The sequence below is a fragment of the Loxodonta africana genome, chromosome 6, assembly GCF_030014295.1.
Source record: "Loxodonta africana isolate mLoxAfr1 chromosome 6, mLoxAfr1.hap2, whole genome shotgun sequence".
NCBI lineage: Eukaryota > Metazoa > Chordata > Mammalia > Proboscidea > Elephantidae > Loxodonta > Loxodonta africana.
The window spans coordinates 78,730,745-78,747,041 of NC_087347.1; the positions used below are offsets into that span (position 1 = coordinate 78,730,745).

General features: G+C 39.9%; 1 protein-coding gene across 10 annotated transcripts in view; it reads left to right on the forward strand.

Moving 5' to 3' along the window:
• STK39 (serine/threonine kinase 39) overlaps positions 1–16,297 on the forward strand; it is a 420,086-nt gene that overhangs the window by 281,791 nt on the left and 121,998 nt on the right. For 8 of the 10 annotated variants that reach the window (XM_064287029.1, XM_064287028.1, XM_064287032.1 and 5 more), the window contains one exon: positions 374–442. In XM_064287029.1, coding sequence (XP_064143099.1) covers positions 374–442 — 69 coding nt within the window. Of the gene's footprint in view, positions 1–373; positions 443–1,078; positions 6,307–10,927; positions 10,966–16,297 lie in introns of those variants that run through there. The other 2 variants (XM_064287037.1, XM_064287038.1) reach the window with 2 other exon arrangements.

Consider the following 16,297-nt stretch of genomic DNA (forward strand, 5'->3'; position numbering starts at 1 on the left):
GAAGATGTTGACGTTAACCTTGGCAAGAAAGGAAAGCCGTGTCCTAGGGAACTATTAAGAGAGAACTTCTAGAGGTGCATTTGCAGATTAATTCAGATGACAACCAAAAGCCAAAGGTTTCTTGGTTCACCAAAAATGAAAAAAATAATTTTGTGTTACTTCTACCAGATAAATAGCAAGATGAAAATTATACAAAGCAAATGTATTTCAGTTTGCCTCTGATTTTTCCTCCTGGTAGAATCTGAATTAAAACACATGTGGGTGACTTCAGTAAATGAAAGATATATATATATATATATATGTTTTACATTGCACTGGGTTGTTGGTTCTTATTTTGTGGTTACTAATACATATTCATTTCACATTTGGACAGATACGGCAGATGGCGTTTCTCAGGAGCTCTTCTCTGCTGGCTTGGTTGATGGTCATGATGTAGTTATAGGTAAATCATCTTTTAGTATGCAGTGTCATTTTGCTGATATATCACATGGAAATGCATTTAGAAAGAAAAATTTTCATAAAGGAATACTTTACCCTATGGATTTTGGAAGATTTCTTCTTGAATTCTTGTATAAAGAAGTCAATTACGAATCAATCATGTTTAATTTTCCTCTTGAGAAAGCTTTTTGTTTTTATGTAGGTATGTCTCATTTATCTGGATGTCATTTATTTGGTGAGGGACATCAGTTATGGCAACTGTAGCAAAGAACCTAAAAGTAAGACCCAAAAGTCCATGACATAGCAAAAATAAGGTATTTTAAATTTCATGTACAGAAGTACTAGAACCTCTGAGGTCGTTTCTCAGAGTTTCTTATTCTTTCTTTGGACCCAGTTCTGATAAATTTAGGTGCTAGTTTTCCCAGCCCTCAGCAATATTCATCATAAAGTCTTAAGGTTGGGACCTCAAAGATCATTCAGACCTTTTTTTTTTTCTTTTCATTAGATAAGGAAACAGAATCCCTAGAGAGGTTCAGTGGTTTGTCCAGGTCGTGAGGCTGGGCTGTGGCAGAGACGGGGCTGGACCCCTGATCACTTCCCTTCTAGACCACAACTCTTTCTACTACTTTCAAATCAACAGATGACTACATGGAGGAAGTGGAGCCTACCAGATACAGGCCTATTGATAGGAGCAAGAAATGCTGCTAAACCTCCTGACAAAAGAGGTAGAAAGCTCTCAGAGGCAGTCACGGTCACCTAAGGAAAAGTGTAGTCTGGAGCCCTCTCTAGGATAAGGTGAATAGTGCCACCCTCCTTAGCAACTTCTGGGTTTATGAAGATTTTATAATGCAGTTTATTACTGTGTATTCATAATTATGACCCTAAGTAATCGAAATTTGTTGACGTTATATCATAAAAAAAAAAGGTTAATTATATTTATTATATAGTAATTACATTGTTAATTATGGTAACACTCTGTGTTAATTAGGAGAATGCATATCATGGTAAGATTTTCTTCAAAAATATTCAGACCCTAATCGGTGTTTGAATTGACATGCTCTTCATAAATGACACATTATAAGTTAAAAAGCTCACTTATTCGTAATAAATTCTTCCCCAGTAACGCTGGAGGATGTGACTGAGAGGGACATTGAAAGAGATATGCACACATATACGCATAATTTATTCCTAGAAACTTTATAATACAGATCATTATAAAGTGAATTATTTTATTTAAATAAGAGTAACTGGGTTTATAGTGGGAGATTAGGATTCTCACTAAAGAACCAGTATCCAATAATACGTCACTGATATACAAATGGTATGTCATAAATGCAAAGATATATTTATAATTAAAAAAAAATTGAGTTACTCTTCCTAGTAATTATACATGGAATGTACACATTGATTTTACAAGGAGCCTGATTCCTCTAGTTAGGAGCTCAGCTACTAACCAAAAGGTTGGCAGCTCCAATCCATCAGCTGCTCCTTGGAAACCCTATGGAGCGCTTCTACTCTGTCCTATGGTCACTATGAGTCAGAATCGACTTGATAACAATGGTTTTTTTTTGTGTGTGTGTGTGATATATATATAGATATCCTGTTTTCTTCTCACTTGCCTTTAAAACCTTGTGTGATCTCATGTGCAGCTGGGTTCTTACTAAAATTTTCTCATCTAATATGAGGGAAAAACTGAAAACAGATCAATTTAACTTTAGTGTCTACTTTAAATTTCCTCTCTGAGTTCTTTATGTTAACCTAACAATTCCTTGATAAAAGTAAATTACTTTCATCCTTATTAGAAGAAATAAGCACACACTTTTGTGTCTTAGTTTACCCAAAGAAATAAAAAGTTAACAGCTAGATCAAGATATATTTTCCATACTAAACAGCCAGAACTAAAAATTAATTAGTGGAATGAAAATAATAATCAAAAATCTATTTTTGATTATTGTCCTTTGATGTGTGCTGATCCCTGGTAGGTGGGAGGGAATATGGAGAATAAAAGAGTTTCCCGTAAAGGAGTTAGGTCACATCTCTTGCTAAACATGCTCTTGCCTCATCACGCCTACGGTCATATTTAGCATACTTCTTTTTGCCCCAGGCCCAGTTGAATCTAAACTAGTGGCATTTTGTTGTTGTTGTTGAATTTTTAAAAAGCAGCAATTAAGGTATAGTTCAAGTATAACTTGTTGAATATGTTTTAAATACAGTTCATAATCAGAAAGCTCCTGTTTTTCGATGCCTTAATAATTATCCTTCTAAAACTATTTTATCTTGCCTTGGTTTCCCTTCTGGGAGTTCTGGTATTCGTATGTGTAGAGTGCTGGAGTAAGACCAGGCATGTGTGACTCCTCCTAAGGAAGCAGCACTAAAAATACCTCACCTGCACATCACGCCAAAGAGTTTACAAACAAGCTTTGCCTGTTCCCTTTGATCATCACGTCAGTTCTGTAAGGTAGAGATACCAGGTTGCATTTAATTACCTGTGGATGAAAAACTGAAGTCAAAGGTAGTGTCAGGGCATTGCAGCTTGTGGTGGTACTTGAACTTAGGTCTCGTGACTCCATGCCCAGAGCTCAACCCTGTCCCTAACCCTCTGTGTACAATTTGTCTGATACCTTCAGTCTTGAAAAGTAGACCTAGATCATTTTAAATGATGGTAGTTCTCATGTCTCCTCAAAAAAAAAAAAAAAAAGTTTTTACTTGTTTTTTCCTGTTCAGAAGATGTTGTTTTATATTGTAATTGTTGGCTATTTGATAAACAGATAAAATGTATTTGATTCCTGCCCCCTCTAACCTATCCCAGCTATTGTCTGCTCCTTCCCTGTTCGTCTAAAGCCCCCTTACTAGATATGTCCCATCACCATACAGATGTGTTTTTATTTCTCCAGTCTTAACAAAGCCTTCTCTTGATCATGCTCCCCATCATAGCCATTTCCTTCCTTTCCTGTACAGCTAAACTTTTCCAAAAAATTGCTACTCAACTGGTCTAAACCAAAAGCAATGAAGTTTCCTGAATACAACTGAACACGGAAGGCCAGAGTAGCAGGGGTGGAGGTCTGGGGATCATGGTTTCAGGGGACATCTAGGTCAACTGGCATAACAAAATGTATTAAGAAAACATTCTGCATCCCACTTTGGTGAGTGGCGTCTGGGGCCTTAAATGCTAGCAAGCGGCCATCTAAGATGCATCAATTGGTCTCAACCCACCTGGCATGCAGAGGAGAATAAAGAACACCAAAGATACAAGGTAATTATGAGCCTAAGAGACAGAAAGGGCCACATAAACCAGAGACTACATTAGCCTGAGACCAGAAGAACTAGATGGCCCCAGCTATAACTGATAAGTGCCCTGACAGGGAACACAACAGAGAATCCCTGATGGAGCAGGAGAACAGTGGGATGCAGACCTCAAATTCTTGTAAAAAGAACAGACTTAATGTTCTGACTAAGACTGAAGGGACCCCAGAGGTCATGGTCCCCAAGACTGGAACCATTCCCAAAGCCAACTCTTCAAACAGGGATTGGACCAGAGTGTAAGACAGAAAATGATACTGGTGGAGAGTGAGTTTCTTGGCTCAAGTAGACCCGTGAGACTATGTGGGCAGCTCCTGCCTGGAGGCGAGATGAGAAGGCTAATGGAGACAGGAGCTGGCTGAATGGCCATGTGGAATACAGGGTAGAGAAGAGGAGTGTGTTGACTCATTAGGAGAGCAGCCAGGAGTACATAGCAAGGCGTATGTAAATTTTTGTATGAGAGACTGACTTGATTTGTAAACTTTCACTTAAAACACAATTAAAAAAAAAATTGCCACTGACTTCAATTCCTTTCCTACCACTGTCCCTTGTACCCAATCCAGTCAGGCGTTTGGCCTCCCAATTCTACTCAGACTGTTTTCAAAGTTGTATCTTGAGGGGACAGATGGAATGGCAAATGCTAAGGCAAGTATGGCTGGAGTGGAGTGACCAGGAGGGTAGATACAGAGCGTGGGGTAAGGGAATGACTGCCACGTTTCTAACTCCAGTGGTTAAGTCTCAGTCCTCATCTTACTACACTTATCAGCAGCATTGAGCTGTCCTCTATGACAGACTTTCTCCTTCCATCTCACTGGTGCTTCCTTTTCAATCTTTTTTGCTGGTCCTCGGCATCTCTGACCTGCAAATATTGATATGCCCGAGAACTCTTTCCATTGATTGCTTTTTTTTTTTTTTTTTTTAAATCACTGACTCTTGGTGATCTCATTTAGCCTGATGGTATTATATATCTACCATTCACTAACTCCCAAATATATATCTCTGGCCTAGACCTCTCCTTTTAATTCCAGACTCCTATCCAGCTCCTTTTTTTTGGCATCTTCCCTTAAATATCTGCATCTCAGATTTAATTTAACATCTCTAAAATCTGGTCCCTGGAGTTTGTAGGAAATAATGGCTAGTAGTCTTGTACACTCAGTTGATGTCAGCTCCATCATTCCAGGTGCTCAGGCCAAAAACCTAGGAGTGGTCCTTGACTTTTCCTTCCCTCTCATACCTCACATCCAATCTCTCAGAATGTACCCAAGATCTGGCCTTAAGTCACCACCTCCCTTACCATCCTGTTTCAAGCCCCTCTCATCTCTCAGTTGAATTATTGCAGCTGCACCATAACTGGCCTCCTTGCTTCTGCCCTTGCCTCCCTTCAGCCTGTTCTCAGCATCCAGAGACATAGAGGTAAAAAGTCAGTCAGACATATGGGATGTCCAGAATGAACAAGTCCACAGAGTGAGAAGGTAGGTTAGTGGTTTCCAAGGGATGGAAGAAGGGGGATTGACTGCTTGTGAGTATGAGATTTCTTTTTGGGGTGATGAAAATATTCTAGAATTGGAAGGGTGATGTTGCATAACCTAGTGAATAAGCTAGCAACCACTGACTTGTGTACTTTAAAAGGGTGAATTTTATGGTATATGAATTATATCTCAGTAAAAAGAAGTAAGCCAGATTACTTTAATCCTTTAGTCAAGACACCCTAATGTTTTCTATCGCACAAAGACCTCTCAGTGGCCTACAACCCCCTTCACAATCTGACCGCTTTTCACTTCCCAGACCTCCTGTCTTCTACTCTCCCTCTTGTTGGCTCCACTCCAGTCACTCCACTCCAGAAACGTGCGCTGTTTCTTTGCCAGGATGCTCCTTCCCCAGATACACGTCAGCTCACCTGCGTGTCTACTCTGGTTGTGCTTAAATATTCCTTTCTCCAAAGGGCCTACCCTAATTAGTCTACTTAAAATCGCAGCCCACCCCCAACTGCCTACCTTCTTCCTTACATTATGATTCTATCTCGTCTCACCCCATCTAAGAGGTTGTCTCATTTATCTTGTTAATTATATAGCTTTTCCCATTGAGCATGAGTTTCTTAAGGGCCAGAATTTTTATGTTTTGTTAATGGCTGTGTTCCCAGTGCCCAAAACTGGTTATATCACATAGTAGGCACTCAATAAATATTTATTAAAAAGAAACAAATTCTGTTTTGAAATATAAAAACGTCTAACAATTACTTTTGAAACAAAGGCAATTTTGAATGTAGGATTTCGTTATTTTAAGGATCTCACTTTCAAGGTTGCAAAATTCAGATAGGATTTGCAAATATGAAACAGGCTCACCTAATGAAGGCTGTTTTAAAAAGTCTAATTCAACTTAGAGCAGTGACATATAGAGATTTGAATGAAATTTTATGTGGGTATTTTTTTCAGCTTCCATAACATAAAATAGCTAACATTAGGTTGATTAAAAATTTTTTATTTTCCCAGCAGAATGTTTTTGTTGTTGCTGTTGTTGGAGTAAATGCCCATGGTAGCATGAGGAAGCTGAAAAAAAAAAAAAAAGCAATAGCTTATGTTATGGAGCAAGAATGTTACAATTTTAGCTGTCATAGTAGCAAATATAGCTTTGAAAAACAATCTTCCATACCAAGCTTCGGGGTAGTCTGCCTTTAGTGCTCAAACCTTTACAGAGCAGAGCTGGGACTGCAGAAGGGCTGGTATGGCCATGTGGAGGGATTGCTTCTGTGCAGAGGCCGAGGCGTGCAGAAATTAAATGTGGTGTTTGTAGACCCAAATAAACCCACTTCAGTTGTACTTAGGAAACCCTGGTGGCGTAGCAGTTAAATGCTACAGCTGCTAACCAAAGGGTCGGCAGTTCAAATCCACCAGGCGCTCCTTGGAAGCTCTATGGAGGCAGTTCTACTCTGTCCTGTAGGGTTGCTATGAGTCGGAATCTGCTTGACAGCACCGGGTTTGGTTTTTTTTTTTTTTGGTTTAGTTGTGCTTAAATGCAGCACCACTTTAGGCAAAAAACAGGAAACACTTTTAGGCCTTGTGTAATTGGAAACTGATAAGATTGCAAGACATGCTGGATAGATGTTGGCCTGAAAAAAAATAAAAGGTTTACAAGATGAAAGACTATACAATATGCACCTGTAAATTTGCTTATCTTCCCTGGCTGGGCTGGCCAACAAGTGGAAATATACCAGATCTGAGTTTACGTTCCAGTTGTTTCCAAGAGAGATCCTGAGGATGACCAACAGTAAGGCTGCATAGAAACAGGTTTCCTCTGTCTCCTGGTTTAAAAACAGCCTATTAGGAGTCTTTTTTTTTTTTTTTTTTTGCAGTGGATGCAGGCTCGGGGGGTGAGGGAGGTGGGGATGGGACTGGTATGTGCTATGAAGAAGAAAGCAAGAATTCTGATTTCTGTTCAGACCTTTAATGGGTTTTCGAACCTCAGCAATAGGAGAAAGGAACACCTGTTGTAAGTGTGTTCAGCTGCAGTTGCCTGGCCTCCTGTACAGAGCCTGCCCCTACAAAGCTGCCGAACGCTGGTCAGCAAGGTCCGTGCAGAGGCCAGGGGTTGCTGTCAGTGACCACGGGAGAAAAAGCTGGCTGAGAGGGCCGCCTTGCAGACGAATGCCTACTCACTGCCTCTTGCTGTGTTTTTATACCACCACGTCCTCCCGACTTGGTAACAACATATGTCTGTTTCCTTTAAATGAAATTTAGAGACAGATGTTGGAATTTCCATTTTCTAAGACGGGAGCTGTGTTTTTGCATTGATTTGTACAGTTTTCTTCTGATGGATTTTGAGCTTAGCTGACCATTTTGTTACCACTGAGGTGAAAGCTAACAGTAGCCATGTATGTCCTCATCCCTCTCTCACTGGACTTTAGACACACTGTTCTCACCCCTGGGGTACTCTTTTTCTACGCATAATCATGTGCAAACCCTGTCTGCCCTCAGGACTCACCACAGTAGTCACTTCCATGGAGTCTTCTCAGATGCCTCCCTCTCCCTTCCAGAATCTGGAAGACGTGTTTTCCTTGTCTAGCATGTCAGAGAACCCCGTTTTCCTCAGCTTTGTGACCTGTGGCTTTCATCCTGTTGTACTTCCTGGTGACTGTCTTATCTCTTTGTGGAGATTGAAGGCACCTTTAAGGCAAAGCCTGTCTTCTGCTTTATTGATTCTCCACCATCCTTTGCCACACATTAACCAAAAACCAAACCCACTGCCGTCGAGTCGATTGCAACTCATAGTGACCCTATAGGACAGAGTAGAACTGCCCCACAGAGTTTCCAAGGAGCGCCTGGCGGATTCGAACTGCCAAACTCTTGGTTAGCAGCCGTAGCACTTAACCACTATGCCACCAGGGTTTCTTTGCCACACACAGACACCTAATAAATATGTTGAATAAATGAATGTATTTAATTTCATTTGGCTGGTTTAATCCCATTTTGCATAAATTGATAATTTAGACAGTGCAAATATTGTTATAGCCTGTAAAAATGAAAGAGTAATTCACCATAATTGATTCCCTTTCTCTCCCCTCTTCAAGCCCTTATTTCTCTCAAAAATTGACTTATTACATGACCTCTGAGTCCTGCCCCTTGGGAAGGAAATGTGGTTGGTCTGGAGGGCCTTCTGTCTGTCCTCTAGGGCTTGCTGAGGTTACAGTGTTTCTCAAAGTGTAGACTTTAGAATGCCTGCATCTAAATTTTATCTGGGGTGCTTATCAAAAATGAGCATATCTGGATTCTGCCCTAGAGCTACAGAATCTGGAATCTTGGACCTAGAGTATGGAAATCTGCACTTTTAACAAGTATTCCAGGTGATTCTTAGACACAATAGAATTTCATGGCCAGTTTCTGCTGGCAGTAAGTAACCTTTGGAGTCTGTTTCAGCTCGTTTGATCACACCTATATCTTTCAAGTTTCACTTATCTCATCTGCTTTTATGCCTTTCTTGATTCTCTTCCTCCTTTAGAAGACTTGTTTTAAAACTGTTCCAGCAGTTAGCTTTTAAACATAGTGTGTGTGTGTGTGTGTGTGTGAATGGTGGAGATGCTACATAAGTCAAGGAGCAGGATTGGTACACATTTTTACCATAATGGATAGTTGTAGTGTTTATTAAAATTAATATTGCCGTCCATGGTGTAATAAGCCCTCCAGGTGGCCTTCAGCTTTTATATTTCCGTATAATGACAAGATGTCTTTAGGCTATAAGGTATGTAAGCAACAGAGTCTTTGCTCATTCATGAGTATGTGGTTGGATATATGAAGTGCTTTGTTCTTCCAGCTATAGTCAGAGATATTTAAGTTTGCTGTGAGTGATTGGAAATTTATTGATCAACAGTACACTATTACAGTAAGTCTTGGAAAAGAGTGAACACATTCTCTGTTATTTTCAGTTGAGTGATTAATGCTGTGGTGGTGATTACTGATGTAAAATTCAGTGGAAAAAAACGGATCAACAAAATAGTGTCTGTATTATACAACCACACTATGATTTTTAAATGGTGACTGGTAATAAAAGGAAGGAAACTCCTTAAGCCCCTCCTTGAATTAACACTCTGAGTTTAGGCAGGCTTAAGGTTAGTTGAATGAATTCAGTAAATACAAGCGTGCGATTCCTGATTGGTCACTGGGTGGCACAGACAGTTAAGTGCTTGGCTACTAATCAAAAGATTGGCCATTCGGAATCATCCAGAGCACCTTGGAAGAGAGGATTGGTGACCTGCTTCTGAAAGGTCACAGCCTTGAAAACCCTACAAAGCCCAGTTCTCTTCTGTAATATATGTGGGGTTGCCATGAGTTGGATTTGACACAACAGCAAGAGATTTGGTTTTATTTTGATTCCTGATTTAAAATTGTGTGCTCAGTTCACTGCTCTTGGGAATTAGGAACTATAAGTGGTTTGGGAAAACTATGCTGACTGATTATTTTCATGGTATATTTTTACCAGATATAAATTTTTAGCTAGACAGGGTTTAAACAATATGGCACAGGGTTTTCATTCAGTACAGGATTTCCATTTTCCAAAAGCTGCTACTCACAATTTTATTGTAGCTCATTGTTCCTGTCTTCCCAGATACCATTTTTAAAAACGTCTTATTGAGGTGTTTATACCCTAAATAGGAAAATATGACATTAATAATTAAAAATTAGTGTGCAGAAATTATTTTTATATGTGTATGGGTGATAAGATGGACTAGCTGATATAAAATACACCGTGCATATTGAATCCTGATTCTAATTTCATTCCGATGAGCGAATGACTACCATTTTGAGATGAATTAAAATATTCAGCAGTTGACACCTTTGGAGAAGTGGTAGAATCACAGTGTTACTGTTTGCTCTGTGTTCTGGGAAACAGGCCTGAATAAATGTGCAGAGAGAGAACACACATGCACAAATACACACACTCAGCATTGATTTGGTCACATACCTGAGGGTTAACTCTTTTTTTTTTTTTTTTTTAGTTTTATTTAGTTTAAAATTTTAGTTTATTTAGTTACAACAGGAAGCCAGATAGACTGAAGTAAAACGCATATAACCCTTGCTTTAACAAAGTATTATTTTTATAATCTGGTCACCGTATCACTCTGCCCCCCAAAACTCAAGGGAATTAAATAGAAGAAAACGTTTTCCTAAGCAAACTAAGTCAGAAGCTAAGCTGCAGATGTCCACTCACATGTTTCAACCCTCTGCCCCAGCCACCCTCTGTGCTTAATTATTTGTAAATCTTTATACAAAGTGATCCACAATTCAGATGAGGGTTAGCTGAGATGTTGTTTATAAAGAACTTCTGAGTTGTTGGAGGTGGAGGCAGTCATTCAGAACTATCCTTCTAAATGTGAGCATCTGTTATTTCCAGGAAATTCTAGCATAAAATAACATCTGTAATTCCCCCAAAGATGTTCTCAGTTTCTGAATTGCATGATTATGAATTCATGCAGCAATAAACCACACTGCAAGCCCTGATTTTCTAATTAACTTTGTCATTTTTTATTTAGTTAGGAGTCGTGTATCATCTTTAAAACAATTGGTTCAGTTAGACTCCAGTTCAGACTATACTTAATTTCACTTATGTGAAACAAGCCCTAGGTATCTACTCAGTAAAATCTTGCTTTCTCTATTCCTTTGAAATTTCCTGTTTATGTTAATCTGTCCTTTAACTCTAGAATCAGATATGAATGAAGATTAAAGTAATCCGGTCAAGCTTTCTGACTATTGGAATAGAATGAACCTCGAATTGCCAGTTCCTACTTACGACAGCAAAGCCTTTCTGGTGTAAGTAAAGTAGGCTGAGTCTGATGCAGAAAACCTAGTCTGTCTGTAATTTACATTGCTCTAATACTACCATGTGTGATCTGGTGATCTGCTCCCATAAAGATTATAGCCTAGAAAACCCTGTGGGCAGTTCTGCTGTGTCCTGTAGGGTCACTGTGGGTTGGAACTGACTGGATGGCACACAACAGCAATCTTGTATGACCTAAGTTTAGCATCCAAAAGATAGCGTAAGAATGCTTTTACCCCAAATTCATTTTAAGACAAGAGACCTTGACTGGTCATGTTCTAATAGATTGAAAGCTTCATTTTTGTTGTCAGGTTTACTTTCTCCAATATATCTTTAAATGTTTTTACCTAATTTTATGAGCTAATGTTTTTAGAAGCACCCACTCTACTGCTCAATGATGATAAACATTCCATAAAAAAAACCCACTGCCATCGAGTCAATTCCGACTCACAGCAACCCTATAGGACAGAGTAGAACTGCCCCATAGGGTTTCCAAGGAGCGCCTGGTGGATTTGAACCGCTGACTTCTTGGTTAGCAGCCGTAGCATTTAACCACTACACCACCAGGGTTTCCAAACATTCCATAACTGGCAGGTTTTCCTGTAGGATTCCATGTATGATTGGCCATAGATCCATCCAGGAGGAGTTTGTAGTCAGGAAAGTATTTGACTAGCCATGGGTATAAAATCATGGGCCTGGTTCTACGCCATTTCTGCCTACTGTACAGCATGGCAGAACGTGAAGAAGCTCTCTGTTAGGCTTGGAAGGCATAATATTTTTTGGGGGGGGGGGTGCCTAATTTTTTTTTATAGTAAAATGTCCAAGTTTCTACCTTAGGGAACTTGGGCAGCCATGAGAATTTGTTAACTCAAAATGAGTCCATCAGAGTCAAGGCATCTTTTTAGTAATAGACTCCCCAGAAGAGCTACATAATAACAGATTCTGAAACTTAGCATTTTGTTGGCTACCTCTTTAGAAACTTAGTGCGCTCATGACTCGTTTCTTCATTCAATGGATGAATCTGGAGTTAAAATTCTGCTGTCAGATCGCTGCACTCAGCTGTCTGTGATGTGCAGGATCAGAGGACAGGGAAGGACTTCAGAATTGCATCGGCACTGGCCTTGCTTTCCTTCCCTTTGGCTTGGCTATTAATTCCTCGTATATTCTTCTCACTGTTTTGTTTCTAGTTCTTGTAGTTGTCAGTGGAACTGAGTGATAAGGTGCGAATGGCATACAGTGGAAATTTAACATCTAATAGAAAGGTAGACTACAGGTTAGAGAACATGAATTGGACAGCGTTACTCTTGGGAAGCATAAAAATGCTATGGATTATTTTGACTAATGAGCCTCTCAGCCCCTGACACTGTAGTCTTATGGAGCTCTTAAGATTAAAAAAACAAAAATGTTAGCTTTTTTCTTTAATGCTTTTGAAAATTTTTATTAGGTAAGGAATAGGCGTGAGAAAATTAATTTCTGGTATTTTTTTCACAGGGAATATATGTTAAAAATGTAGGACTCTGCATTTAAAGTAACTCTGAACCAGGGGCTTTATATATGTTTAATTAGCAATAATTAAATATAACAGCTTAATCTTGCCATAATTTGAAATAGCCACGCAATCCACATGTCTGCAGATTAAGTGGTTCTTGCCAATAATAGCAGATAATCCCCTGGGATATTCCTAGGAGTCCTCAAAAGAATGCATCCCAGGGGTTCTCAAACCACTTTGCCAGTGGTGCTTACCATGTGGTGGCCTCACTGACTCTCACAGCGTCCCCTGCCACAGAAACTGCTTGAAGAAGCCACACCAGTGTCAGCAGCTAGTGTGAGGGTCTCAGCACCCACAACAGGGGTACTGCTTCCAGAAGGATCCAGGGCTCTTCCTGTTATTCAGTCAGAATGGTGCTTGCTTCTATGCAGAATAGGGAGAAGGGCCTTCTCTCAGATTTTGTCACCCAGGCCTCGAAGCTTCCCTACTTCGTTCATTCATTAAATAAAGCATTTAATTTACTTGGTGTTGTGTACGCCATGGTGAGTAAAACAAACAAGGTTCCTGCTGTCATAAAGCTTCCAGTCTAACCTAAGAGACACGTATTAGGCAAGGTATACACAGATAAAAGTGAAATTGCACGTTGTAAGACGTGCTCCAAAGGAAAATAGTATGCTATAAAGACAATAAGAAAAAGGAGGACCTAATTTTTTTTTTAATTTTGTAATGTAGATTTGAAAGCAGGGAAGGGCCCTTTGTGAGGGAGAGGTCTGAGTGAAGTCTTAGAGTAAGCCTGCCTGGAGAGGAGAGATTAACATTCAGGGCAGAGGCATGGCTTGTGCAGATAAAGAACTTGGTGAAAGAAGATCAGTGTGGCCAGAACACATGGATGAGAGGAGGGCTGCATGGCAGAAGGATGGGGGAGAGGCAGGGGACAGATCGTGCAGGGCTTCGTAAATAGCGGTTAGCCGTGATGCCTTGTAAAAAACTAAATTGAAGTTCAACTTTGGTTGCATTTCTATGTAGGAAAAGTATATATCTTTTGCCTTCCTTGTCTTATTTTTCTTTAGCTTCATTTCATCTGTAGAGAATCTAAATGCACAGTTTAGGGTAACTTAGGGTGCCTTTGCTGCTTGGGCACAATTCTCATTTGACTGAGGAGAGTAAGAGCCACAGAGGGGCAGGAAAATAGCCCTGGAGGACTTGAGAAATAAAAGCTGAAATGCTTCAACATTCTAGGTTCATTTAAGTTGGAGGGCATTGAAAAGTGACAATGGCAATTTAATGTTTGCGGATCAAGAAAACTTCAGAGATAGATACCTTCCAGTAATTCTGAATCCAATTATTCTATCAAAGAGAAATTAGGATTCCTAGAATAGGAAAAATTTGGGCATTCATCACAGGCATTTTCTTCATATTAATTGCTAACCTAAGGGCCTTCACGTCCATTCCCAAAGAGGATGAAATACATTTTCCATTTCATAATATTGCCTTATTCTCATACAAATTGTTGTGTGCGCTAAGCTAGCACTTACATACACAGTAGAATTATTATTATAATAGAGTACAGAATATATAAAATATTCATGTTCATTGAGCTAAAACAAACCTTCCACTTCAAGTACATTAATTACAGTTGAATTCAGTGAATTTTCTTTCAGGGGCTAATACTCTAATTACCAAAATTAAGGTCAGCATTCAAGTGGCCACATATTCAGAAAGCAGGTACAGTAAAATAAGTGCTCGTTCAGCTAACCTTTGCCCTGGTGTACGGATATAGGGCTGGGGCAATGCTTTCCCACAGTGGTCATTTCTAGAGTGTCTATAAACTGGTTAAGTTGTCTGACCATTCTGGTCAACCTTGCTTTACCCTTCCTTTATTGGCTTTATTCTCTATGTCGTAATTTATTTCTGGGGAAAAATCTTTCCAAACTTCTGAGAAATGAAGATTATAAAAACACTGAGTGGCATAGAAATTATTGTACAGAACTCTAGGTTCAGCTAACTGATATCTCCCATAATTACTTAAGTAACTGATTTCAAGTGGATTAGTTATTGATAAATTACAGTAAAATCAATTTGTATATGTTTCTTGGGGAAACCCTGGTGGCGTAGTGGTTAAGTGCTACAGCTGCTAACCAAGGGGTTGGCAGTTCGAATCCACCAGGTGCTCCTTGGAAACTCTGTGGGGCAGTTCTACTCTGTCCTATAGGGTCGCTATGAGTTGGAATTGACTCGACAGCACTGGGTTTGGTTTTTTGGTTTATATGTTTCTTAATTGGTCACATTGGCTTTCTATATTGTGTACTATTTTTTTGCAATTAACTGTTAAAACCCAAAAACCAGTTGCCCTTGAATCGATTCCAACTCATGTCAACCCCATGTGTGTCAGAGTGGAATTGTGCTCCATAGGGTTTTCAGTAGCTGATTTTTTGGGAAGTAGATCATCAGGCCTTTCTTCCAAGGTGCCTCTGGGTAGACTCTAACCTCCAACCTTGTGGTTAGCAGGCAAGCACATTAACTATTTACATTACCCAGGGGCTCCAGCTATTAAAACAGCCCCATCTTATTTCTTAGACTCTCGGAATCTGAAACATCTGTAGAGACCATGTGGTGGATGGAAAAGAGCACAGCCTTCAAATCAGACACACCTGGTTCAGATACCAGCCGTGTCAGTTAGTAGCTGTGACCTTGGGAATTGACTTCATTTCCCTAGTCCTCCATTGCTTCTTTACCTATAGACTGACCCACTTAACTCAGAGTTGTCATGAGGATTATTTGATTACATAAAGAGGTTAGTGCAATAGCTGGCACATAAGAGACACTCAGTAAGTGGTAGTGCTATTTTGGAGTCGATCCAGCTGGCCTCCTGCCCACTGTAAGACTTATTTTATGATATACCAGTCAGAGAATGTGAAGCAACTGTGCAGTTTTCCCAAATAAAATGATACTCAGATACCTAGTTAGTAGTGGAGGCAGAAGCTCCACATGGGGAGGGATGACTGAACCCCTGTAGTCCCACTTTTTTCCATGAGAGTCAGTGTGTGTACCTCTGCCATCTCCCTGCTGGCATTGGGGGATGCTTTCTCCTATTAATGCTCTGGTCCAAGTATGCTCTGGAAATTCATGTATAAATCGCAAAATGAAAATGAACACTCAGAAAAGAATAGGCAAATAGATCATTGGTCTTACAAAATAGTTTGCTTTTACTTGTAGTCAGCCTGGAAGTACTGAACAAGTTACCTCCTTATTTAGTTTCCTGCTTTTTCCCTGTGATTGAAGTCACCGTTTTCCCACTGCTGAGTACCATCTAATGTGTAATGCCTCCGAGTCAGACCTAGGAGGAGAGGATTATAGAGAAATGTGGGTTTCCTTGTATCCTAAGGCTCACCTTTTGAGCCCTAGTCCCTTAGCCAAAGACCTACTTCTTTCTCTCTCACCTTTTGAGTTGAGGTTTCTTTGGCAAGACTTACCTCTTTCTCTGATACTTGACACCAGGAATATTTACCACCATCAGGGGGAGACTACACACTTGTCTCAAGGAAGCTCACACTTCCTTCCCATGGGATTGTGGTCATGCTCTTAGGTCTCAACAGGACAACCCAAACAGAATACAGTACAATAGCCTAATATCTGTACAGGAGGAATAGCCAGCCTCCATTAACTTGACCCACTGAACTAAGTGATACTCTCAGTTCCCTCTGTAAATGTACCAAAAAGGCCTAGGGCATGCTGACATCTCACAGCTGGGAGAAGACACTCTAG